The sequence below is a fragment of the Corythoichthys intestinalis genome, chromosome 12 (genome assembly GCF_030265065.1).
Source record: "Corythoichthys intestinalis isolate RoL2023-P3 chromosome 12, ASM3026506v1, whole genome shotgun sequence".
Lineage (NCBI taxonomy): Eukaryota > Metazoa > Chordata > Actinopteri > Syngnathiformes > Syngnathidae > Corythoichthys > Corythoichthys intestinalis.
Window position 1 is genome coordinate 49370090 of NC_080406.1, and position 12251 is coordinate 49382340.

At 38.8% G+C, this 12251-nt stretch overlaps 1 protein-coding gene across 4 annotated transcripts in view; it reads right to left on the reverse strand.

Moving 5' to 3' along the window:
* gli2a (GLI family zinc finger 2a) overlaps positions 1–12251 on the reverse strand; it is a 153560-nt gene that overhangs the window by 33243 nt on the left and 108066 nt on the right. For all 4 annotated transcript variants that reach the window (XM_057852013.1, XM_057852012.1, XM_057852011.1 and 1 more), the window contains one exon: positions 47–248. In XM_057852013.1, coding sequence (XP_057707996.1) covers positions 47–248 — 202 coding nt within the window. The remainder of the gene's footprint in view (positions 1–46; positions 249–12251) is intronic.

The following is a 12251-nucleotide window of genomic DNA, read 5'->3' on the forward strand; positions in this document are numbered from 1 at the left end:
ATGCCTGTACGTGTTCATTATATATAATGTAGTTGCTTCCTTGTACCTGATTCCGCCAACTGAAAGGTGTCCGTAGGAGCTGCTGGCTGCCGAACTAGAACGGGAGTTGTTGATGTAGGCAACCAGGGAGTTGGGTGAGGTGCGGATCATGGTCTGCAGGTCAATGCTGGCATCCGATAACGGAGAGATTGATAGTGCTCTCTTCCTGCTCATCCGGGGCGTCATTCGAGGACTGGAGAAACGTGAAACTGCATGCAAATCAAAAGACAAATCATTATGGTATTTTCATTGTTACCTGCATGCTTGCTGAGAATATGCTGTACATCAGTGAAAATATAAGCACCTTTCCATACACTAATCCTTGTTTCAAACTAAGTAAAGGCGAGAGTTTACCTCGGATAAAATAAATCCTCCGGCACTCTCATGGAGGTCACATCCATGCTAGGCTATCACTTAGATCTCTTACTTGCACAAACAGCTCTCCTGTTTAACATTTGCATCCTCTTATGCATAATGAATCCCCACCAATCATTCCCAGTAATTACCATGATAACAATCTCTCTAAGAACACTCTACTTGAGCAAGTTAAATGGAGACAATTTAAACAAATTGATCTCAGAATACCATTATAAAGTACAAGCTAGTGTCAGACAGATTGTGTACATATAGTAGTAAGTTGCTTGTATGCTACTAATTTCTCACAAATTTTGAAAACAAAAAAAGAAGCCCTGTACCCCCCGGTCATACACAGTGAAAGCACTTTACCTCACCCTTGTAGTAACGTGTTACATTTACTCCTTTATATTTACTTGAGTAACTTTTTGAGAAAAATGTACTTTTAAGAATAGTTTTACAAAGCCATACTTTTAACTTTTACTTCAGTAAATTTGTGAAGAAGAAATACAACTCTTACGCCGCTACTTTGGGCTACACTACAGTCATAACATTTTTCCTCTTTACTCTAAATATTTTTGCCAGAGATGTCGACAGTGGGTCAACCAGTTTCACCAATGAGACTTTGGAATAATAATCGCATGACTCAATTATACCAATTAGACTCAAGCTTGCCGTTCTATGTTCACGCCGGCCTGTTCAATTACATGACGTCTTTAAAGCACCATAAAAAATTAGGTATTTGACATAGAGCGCTGCCATCAACATGACTCGAAAGCGCGGATTTTAATCTCTCTCCCATTTTTTATTTGGCAATGATTGACCACGGAAAACCAGAGATATGATGCTTTTAGTTTCTTCATAGAAACTATGTTAGCAATAAATATGTTCCACTACAGGGCACTCATGCTCTTTGGACGAATAATGCTTAATTTTATTAGATTTTTTTTCCTCTTGCCGGTTATAGTGCAGTACAATAATAACAGATTTTTGCTGAGAAAAAAAATAACATTGTAAAAAAAAAAAAATAATAAAACATAAAAAAATTAACATCTTAAGCAGTTACTCATTACATGAGTATTCTTTTGAACAAATACTTTTTTACTTGTACTTGAGTAAATTTTTTGAATGACTACTTTTCCTTGACTCATTATTTTGAAGTAACACTACTCTTACTTGAGTAAAATTTCTGGCTACTCTACCCACCTCTGCTACTTTATGTAATTTACCGTATTGGCCCGAAAATAGGACGGTGTTTTTTTCATTGAAATAAGAATGAAAAAGAGGGGGTCGTCTAATATTCACGGTCTAGACATTATACCCATTCACGACGCTAGATGGCGCCAGATATCATTGAAAAGATGTTCTGTCATGTAAGATCTCGGCTACTCTCAAGTTTAACCAGTTTGCATTATTTTATTGCAATGTTTTTCCTTATTCAGATTTGTTTCAAGACTACAGTTACAGTTAGACTTCACTTTGATGGTTAATGCAGTTATTGCAATTTTGTTGTTTTATCACAATAGATTGGTTTATTTACATTTTGAAAACCAGAAGCCATTTATTTACGAAAGTGATTGGACTTTAGTTTACATATTTAAATGTTCAGATATTAAGATTTGAATGAGGCAAAATAACATGCTTTTTCCCTCATATATATTGTTATAATCATTTGTTTCGGATGTACTGTAATTATTTTCTGTATAAAAATTAATTTGGTGTTCAAAAAGTCTTTTTTCAAACTTGAGTCTTGAAAAGAGGGGGTCGTCTTATAATCAGGGCCGTCTTATATTCGGGCTAATACGGTAAATGATTAAGACTTCCCCTAACCCCTTTCTCCAAGACAAGTCCCCTGTTTGGATCAAAAGCTGTTGATTTATAGTGTGAGAGGATAGAAAGCAGAACTAGTTGTTTGCAAGCACATGTAATTAGGTCTTGCAGCAGACATTATCAGAGGTGCGAGAGGCAGGAAGCGCTTAATGGGCATATCACAACTCACCTAAGTGTATGCAGCAACCTGACACACACAGTTTCTACACCTAAACTCCTGTCAATATGTTGCAATGACTGAGAGTGGCCGGTGGTTCTCACAGCACTTTCAGACAAATGAATCTTGGCACCATAATTACCGTGCCAGACCCTCAGCCATAAACTAGGGCCTTACTCCCAAAACTATTATGTTTGGATGTGGTTGTCATAAACTAAAGACATATGTGACATATGGAATACAACGGCAGATTTGGGTATAAATGCTAAAATGTCAACTTTAAACATGGACATACGGAATGTAGTAATCGTTCTTACAAGCAGTGGATTGTACAAGCTGCTGTGATGATTTGTGTAATTTTGCAAAGCCAGGTATCAGTGCCAAGAGTTTTAATGGCACATATGTGTATTACAGTTTTACACAACTGCTTAAACACTAAATCCCATTCTCTAAAGTAAATTATTTGTGACCTTAAGTCATTCTCCTAATTAAAACACTCTTTGGCCAAACATTTAACACTATTCAGGTGCTTAGACACAATTTCCAAAACCTGAAACACATTTTCAGTCCCAATTACGTACCACATTGTGGTAAATATGTGATGCAAAATTTCCAGAACTGATAGGGACTCCAATAAATCTGCCAACTGCATGGCCAAAGTGCTATACATTATGACATCTTTTGAAAAGAGATTAAAACTATCATTGTGGTGCAAAAAATATAAAAACTAATAAATAGTCATTAAACAATGGTGTCACCATCAAGATTAAAGTTTCTACCAAGCTGTAAATGGGTTTATTTTAATAGTGAACTTGGGCGATTTAAAAATGAAGACTGCTCGGTTTTGACACAATTTTTTGATTTTCGGAAATTTCAGAGGTCAAAAGGTGATTAAAAAATAAGCTTAATTAGAGAGATCTTGACAAATATAACAACAACAGGACGATCTTTAGTGACGTAACTGTGTATGTTTCACACGTTGCGTCACAGTAGTCTGTTGCAACTAAACTGTTTTTTTTTTTTTTTTTTGCTTCTGGTGAGTGAATGAGACCCACACACACTCACAACATATGCAAGTATGCATGCATACATGCATGTGCACGCACACATCCACAGGTACTGTATCCACAAACTGCATGGCTGCATCTTTATTATCAGTGCTATATATACAGTGCCTTGCAAAAGTATTCGGCCCCCTTGAACCTTGCAACCTTTCGCCACATTTCAGGCTTCAAACATAAAGATATAAAATTTTAATTTTTTGTCAAGAATCAACAACAAGTGGGACACAATCGTGAATTGGAACAAAATTTATTGGATAATTTAAACTTTTTTAACAAATAAAAAACTGAAAAGTGGGGCGTGCAATATTATTCGGCCCCCTTGCGTTAATACTTTGTAGCGCCACCTTTTGCTCCAATTACAGCTGCAAGTCGCTTGGGGTATGTTTCTATCAGTTTTGCACATCGAGAGACTGACATTCTTGCCCATTCTTCCTTGCAAAACAGCTCGAGCTCAGTGAGGTTGGCTGGAGAGTGTTTGTGAACAGCAGTCTTCAGCTCTTTCCACAGATTCTCGATTGGATTCAGGTCTGGACTTTGACTTGGCCATTCTAACACCTGGATACGTTTATTTTTTAACCATTCCATTGTAGATTTGGCTTTATGTTTTGGATCATTGTCCTGTTGGAAGATAAATCTCTGTCCCAGTCTCAGGTCTTGTGCAGATACCAACAGGTTTTCTTCCAGAATGTTCCTGTATTTGGCTGCATCCATCTTCCCGTCAATTTTAACCATCTTCCCTGTCCCTGCTGAAGAAAAGCAGGCCCAAACCATGATGCTGCCACCACCATGTTTGACAGTGGGGATGGTGTGTTCAGGGTGATGAGCTGTGTTGCTTTTACGCCAAACATATCGTTTTGCATTGTGGCCAAAAAGTTCAATTTTGGTTTCATCTGAACAGAGCACCTTCTTCCACATGTTTGGTGTGTCTCCCAGGTGGCTTGTGGCAAACTTTAAACAAGACTTTTTATGGATATCTTTGAGAAATGGCTTTCTTCTTGCCACTCTTCCATAAAGGCCAGATTTGTGCAGTGTACGACTGATTGTTGTCCTATGGACAGACTCTCCCACCTCAGCTGTAGATCTCTGCAGTTCATCCAGAGTGATCATGGGCCTCTTGGCTGCATCTCTGATCAGTTTTCTCCTTGTTTGAGAAGAAAGTTTGGAAGGACGGCCGGGTCTTGGTAGATTTGCAGTGGTCTGATGCTCCTTCCATTTCAATATGATGGCTTGCATGGTGCTCCTTGAGATGTTTAAAGCTTGGGAAATCTTTTTGTATCCAAATCCGGCTTTAAACTTCTCCACAACAGTATCTCGGACCTGCCTGGTGTGTTCCTTGGTTTTCATAATGCTCTCTGCACTTTAAACAGAACCCTGAGACTATCACAGAGCAGGTGCATTTATACGGAGATTTGATTACACACATTTGGATTCTATTTATCATCATCGGTCATTTAGGACAACTTTGGATCATTCAGAGATCCTCACTGAACTTCTGGAGTGAGTTTGCTGCACTGAAAGTAAAGGGGCCGAATAATATTGCACGCCCCACTTTTCAGTTTTTTATTTGTTAAAAAAGTTTAAATTATCCAATAAATGTTGTTCCACTTCACGATTGTGTCCCACTTGTTGTTGATTCTTGACAAAAAAATTAAATTTCATATCTTTATGTTTGAAGCCTGAAATGTGGCGAAAGGTTGCAAGATTCAAGAGGGCCGAATACTTTTGCAAGGCACTGTATATATTAGGAGTGGGAACCTCAGGGCACCTCACGATACGATACGATTCGCGATACAAGGCTCACGATAACGATTATATCACGATACAGCGATTATCGATGTATTGGTCAGAAATTGGATACATGAAATTCTACGATACAACTGTTGAAACGGAGAAAAAAAAAAAAAGATATTTGAAAATAGAAAAAAATACTGTTTAAGTCATTTATTAAACAGTGACACCTTTTCTGTGCAACATTGCTGTAAAATATAAATCTACTGCAAATTGTGCCCCTGCACATATAGAAGAAACCAACCACGACCACTGATATCGCTTGGAGAGATCAAAAAATAAATAAAAAGTGCCGTAGGTGTCAGCAGTTGAGCTTGGAGTGGGGCAATGATAAAATTGGTGGGTCTTTTCTTCGTATATGAACTTTGTTGCTTGGTTTGAGCACTTCCGCTATCTGCTTCAGCAATTAAGATGTCAGACTTGCTCAGTCACAGTCTTCCTCACCTTAAAAACAACAAAATAAAACAAAAAATATTAGCTACTTCATAGCGTTTGAGTTGAAATCCTGATTTTTTTTTTGTGTTGGAAGTATTGAATTAAAAAAAATATGAATTGAATGTATAGAAATTAAAAATTCAATAATTACCTATTTTTAATATGTAGGCTACATCAATAATTACCTATTTTTAATATGTAGGCTACATTAATTATCATGCACATCACTTTATATATCTTGGAACCTATTCAAACCATTTTTATAGCTTATTGTATCAAAATGACAGTAATAACAGTTTGTGTAGTAAACTAGATGGAAATTGGTTCTCAAATAAATCGGTAAATTCATGTGGGCTTGTTCGATATTCATTTTCATCCAGTTTAGGGTCCTGGTTTATTTTATATCATTCAACACCAAATGTCATCAAAATAATACATGTAAATTAAAAAGTCAATTACATTGCAAAACTTTCTTACCTCAAGTGATGAAAGCAAAGCTCACAAACTCCAGTGTCCACTACGTCACCAGCTCCCAGTGAAACTTATTTTTCTTAGACAATTCTTGCATACAGCAAAGTCCTTGTTCACCTTGCTTCCTTTCTTGTTGGTGTAAAATCTTAAGTGTGTCCCCATGTGTGATTTGTAGCAATATTTTTCTCATTTTTTCCCTCCACCGTTCTCACGGAGCTTTTTTATTTTTTCAACCCACTTGGAGCTTCTCTTCTTCTCTAGACAACTTGTGCGCACTTTACCCTCACCGCCACTCCCGAGCGCCCCTAGTGGACCGCCAAGGAATTGCTCAACAAACATTGAGCAGTTTACAGCATCCATACTCCATTGTATGGCCAATATGTTAAATAAAAGTATCGATTCTTGGCGGGAGCATATCGATAACCCATCGGGTTGCAAAATATCGCGATATATCGCTGTATCGAGATATTGTCACACTCTTAGTATATATATATATATATATATATATATATGTATGTATGTACAGTATTTATATACTCATTAGAGGAGTTCCAAAAAATCGATTATTACATGCATCGTGATTCGACACGTGACGATTCGATTACGATTCATAAAGGTTCAAAAACGATGACTTTCCCCTCATAACTTTATGGCAGCCGCTCGTAGCAGAATGAAATTCAAGACATGTCTGCCGCCCGGCCACCGTTAACGGGTGCACGCATGTTATGATGGATGGATGCTGCCAGTTACTGAGAAAGAGATTTACTCCTTTTTAAAAGACTGGAAAATAAATTTGTGTATGAGACAGGCAGAACCAGAAGCGTGACCCGGCGTTTTGTGCGCAAGTTATTTTTCAGAGCAAGAGGGGAAGAGAGATAGTTCGTTGCTCCTTGTCTTTTAGATGTCCAGCAGTAGTTGTAGGGCATTTCAATTGAAAAATGTCCTGAGTGTTTTGCTAAGACCCGTGTGCAGCTATAAGAGGTGAGTACACGAACCCTCTTGTACTGTTTCGCCTTTATTGTTGTTTTTGAGATGTTTAATAGTTAGCGCCGAGCGCTAAGCTAATTCGCTAATGTGTATTTCATATGCCGAACGTGTAAAACCATGATTAAGTACAGCAGTAACACTACAAACATGCGAAATACTACAGTAATGTAAAAACAAAGTAGTCTCGATTGGTTAAAAGAAGTCTTATTTCTTTACACTTTGTTTCCAGAAAATGTGGAATTCATTCCACCTGTGTAAATTTTATTGTATTGTTGAGAGAAATAAGTACTCCCTTTAAAATGGTTAATGTTTTTGCACTTTCTTGTGAAAAAAAAAAAAAGCAGCTTAAGGGCAGCTTTTTGTTGTATGGGCATGTTTCCATCGTTCCTGTTGAATCATAAGGATATTTTAAATAAATAATGGACATACATTTATTTGGCTACTGTATTAATTAGTAATGTACGTTACATCGATAATCGCGATCATCGCCGATACCGTGATCATCGTTCAATAATCGAATCGTAGCACCCTGAATCGTAATCGAATCGTGAGGTGCCTAAGATGGAACACCCCTAATACTCATGCGTATTGTTGGGCATAAGATAATCAAACACGATGTATGTTTTGGTAATTGTAGCCATTTGCATGTTTGATATGTTATGTGCTTATTGTTAACATTTCATTCGTATAAAATGCCATGTTATTACATGTATTTGCTGAGATTATGTTATTAATCAGTTACTTTCAGTGAAGATTATTCAAATAAGGAGCAAAATCAGTAGAAGAAAAGAAAACTGTGTCTGATACTATAATCATATCTCGGCCCCCAAATTTTTGTTTGTTTGGTTAGAGAACTAAAAGAAAAAAAACATTTTTTGGGTGTGTGTCTGGGGTGGGAGGGGCCGGGGGGGTGGGGGTCACAGAAGTAACAATTTGAAAAATCCAACATTTTTATTTGCTGAGGAATCAGATCGGGAATCAGATAAGACACTCGAAACCAGGTCACTCAGAATTGGATCACAAGAACTATTTTATTTGACTATTTTATCACTTTTATAGTAAACACTTTCTTCCTGTGACTGATGGTGGTGTGGTGCATTTGCCTGGCTTCGTTGCAAGCAGTGTGGGATCAATTCCCACTCAGTGGCGGTGTGATTAAAGGTGCAAATAGTTGTGTCTCTCTGTGTGCCCAACAACTGAACACCAGTTTAGGGTATAGTCTGCCTTTTGCCCTTGGTCAGCTGGGATAGGCTCCAGCACCCCACAACTAGGCATGTGCCGGTATGAGATTTTGACGGTATGATAACCTAAAGCAAAAGTATCACGATATTGCAATTACAGCTCTAAAATGTTTTATTTTGAGGTTTCTGTGTTACATAAAAACAAAAAACTTTTCTATTGAACAGGATTTTTATTTTTCAAAACAACATACTGTATTAGCAAATTGGAATATAATTATAATGTTAATTTAATAAATAAAATAACAAAAAAATAAATGAAATAGCTAAATAAAAGTAAATTGGCATGCTAATTTGCCACGTTATCTGCCTCGTTAACAAGCTTGCGTAACAGTATATTTTACCACTGCTTGACACACTACACCTGCTGGAGTTAACTCTAGGAAACGTTCATGACAGCGTTTACCAACTTTTAATTTTGTATAAATGCAAAATCACAGTGGAGATACAGTGGTACCTCTACATACGATCACTTCGACACACGATCTTTTCGACATCCGACGTAAAATTTGAGCCGCCATTTGTTTCTACATCCGACGAGTTGCTCGAAATACAACGACATGACAGCACTGCAAACGAACGCACGGTGGATTTTCTTGTGTGAGAAATCAACACAGTTTTCAAAAAAAGTTGATACAGTTGGAGAAACAAGGAAAAAAGTGATGCTTACCTTTGAAATGAAGATGCAAGTTATAGAAAAATATGAGCTTGGTGTGCGCGTCCCTGAACTGGCTCAACAATACAGCTCCATGGTCCTCTTCCGACCACCGTTCGCCACTATTTATAAGTTAAGGTGACAATTATTATTGTGGTAACATTGCCAAGGAAATCGCCAGCTTCGTCACGTTTTTATCATTTATTTAAGAACTTATCCAACACAAAACGCCCATTGTCTTAAGCAGTTGACTGCTCTCAAGAAAACGAAAGTATTATCTCTACCGCACCGACCTATCTCACCGTGACGTCAGCTTCGCGGTGCGTTCAGGGACAGTAAAAAGTGTCCGCCATATTAGAATCCAATTCGTTACATTATTTACAGGAATAATTATTAATTATTCTTCTTCTTATTATATTATTCTGACTTATTTATTTATAACTTATTTGTTTTTCTATGTTTAATTGCCATTTGTAACAGTGCCAGCAGTATTTATTAAGAATTTAGTGTATGTTTTTAGGCTTTGGAACGAATTAATGGAATTATAATGTATTCCTATGGGAAAATCCTGCTCGACATACGACCATTTCGACTTACAAACAAGGTCCTGGAACGAATTAAATTCGTATGTAGAGGTACCACTGTATTCCCATCTCTGGTAGCCACCCCCCCCCCACCCCCCCCCGCAAACATGTTTTACATGTCAGTTGGCCCACCTTAGCCGCGACTGTAACTTTCCTGTAGATGAAGTATTCCCATACCAGCGACTTAGTTTTCTTCGATGGGGGAAAAAGTTCAGGTGTTTCATGTCCTCAGGCCAACATGCAGCACAGCTGATTCACTGACACTGAGAAATAACTTAAGGGGGAGGGGTGAGCCCTGCATTTTTGGGAGATAAAAAAATAGCTAACACCATAGGGACGGTATGATAGAAAATTTTAGCGGTTTTGAAAGCTTGACGTTTTCATACCACGGTATACCTTGAAACCGGTAACTGGCACATGCCTACCCACAACCCTGACAAGGATAAGCGTTGTTGAAAATGGGGGATTGACATTTTCTTCATAACTACATTCCATGGATGCTTTGTTTTGAATTATTATTCTATGTAGTGTCTCAGGAATGTTGTGGTGACTCCATTTTTACATGCAGTGCCTATAAGCTGACACTTAACACTTTGTTTGGTTTTGAAGATATTGTACATTGTTTTGAGGTGATGGTTGGAGTTGTAAATACAGAAGTCAAAAGGTTTTGTTATTATAGTTTGTGGATTTGTGTTCAAGGATAGTTTCAAGAAATGTGTTTTAGCATATTGTCATAATGTGCTATTAAACAGGAAATGGGCTTCGCAGTCTGACAGCTTGGAAACCTGGCGCCTGCCCTGCCCCTTTGGGCACTTTTCCCATATCAAAGTACTCTTTTACATCTTCCAACCATTTATCAAACTACCTCCAAACTCTTATGAAGTTGTTTGGCTCCAAGCAAACAAGCCACATGATATCCTTTATGCGGAATAAATGAAGATTAGTTTCCAAGAAATGTATTGTGCCATTGGATGTTATTAGTCTAAGCTAATTTTACATGGAATAAATTGTCCCTCCTTAGCAAAGAGTGTTTTAAAGGTGGTGACTATAATTGAAAGGGTGAGCAGGTTCCGGCAGGGAGTGAGAAAACAGATGTGCAGGCCATGGTTGCTCAGATGTGTGCACTAGTACTAAATTGTGTTTTGCGTGTGCGCGTGTGTGTAATTATGCCTGTGGAAATACTGCACCAACACTCAATGTAGTCCCAGAGTGCTCACAGCACAATGTTACATGTGAGGCACACACTTGTGCGTGTGCACCCCAAGACACGCACACACTGATTTAGCCAAGAAAAATTATAAAAAGTTGATTCCAAGGTGGTAAGAAACGGTTATGTCGGTAGTTGTAGCTTTAATCAAGACCAAATAATCTACCAGATTACTTTGACCATTGAAATGATCTAACTATTGTTACTTCTAAAGGACAGTGGATAGACATTCTTTACTGCAAAAATTGTAAAATTGTGGGAGTCTGAATGGATTTGAAGTTAGTGTTTGTTTGTTGACTCATGGTTAGGTCTGTCTGTTCCATCACCAAATTTTAAAATATATACAACAATAACATAAGACAATTTTATTTAGAGTCACTTAGAACCAAAATAAATAAAAAATAAAATAAAATAAAATGATGAAGAAACCTTAAACAACCAGAAATAAACGACTACCGCCCCATAGCACTCACCCCCGTCATAACGAAATGCTTTGAGAAACTGGTTCTTCGTCACATCAAAACCTGTCTCCCCCCCACCCTGGACCCACACCAGTTTGCATACAGGCCTAACAGATTGACGGAGGACGCAATAGCCACAGCTCTCCACTCTGCGCTGAGCCATCTGGAGAGGAAAGGGAGTTATGTCAGAATGCTCTTCATTGACTGCAGCTCAGCTTTCAACACCATCTTACCGGACATCCTGATCCCCAAGTTGTTCAGCCTGGGGCTCCCATCATCTATCTGCTCATGGATAAAAGACTATTTAATCAACCGGCCCCATCAGGTGAAACTGGGCCGCCACCTTTCATCTACCCGCACCCTCAGCACTGGCTCACCGCAAGGCTGTGTGCTGAGCCCACTCTTGTACTCGCTCTACACACGACTGCAGCCCCTGCCACCCGGAGAACATCATTGTCAAATTCGCTGACGACACAACAGTGGTGGGGATGATAACAGGGGGAAATGAGGAGGCGTACAGGAATGAGGTCCTGAACCTGGAGAGGTGGTGTGCAACTAACAACTTGGCACTAAACATCTCCAAAACAAAGGAACTCATCCTGGACTTCCGGAGAAACAGCGCCACTCCTGCCCCCTGTACATCAAAGGTGTTGAGCGAGTGCAGTCATTGAAATTTCTAGGGGTCCATATCTCTGCGGACTTATCCTGGTCAACCAACACGTCAGCCTTGGTCAAGAAGGCCCAACAGCGGCTACACTTTCTCAGAGTGTACAACTGAGCACAAGCCTGCTGGTGACCTTCTACCGTTCCACCATAGAGTGCCTGCTGACCTACGCTGTGTCAGTGTGGCACTCAAGCTGCACAGTGGCAGACAGGAAAAGACTGCAGAGGGTGACCAACACAGCCCAAAAGGTAATCGGCAAATCCCTGCCTTCCCTGGCTGACATCTACGCCTCCAGATACCTGAACAGAGCAAAAAGC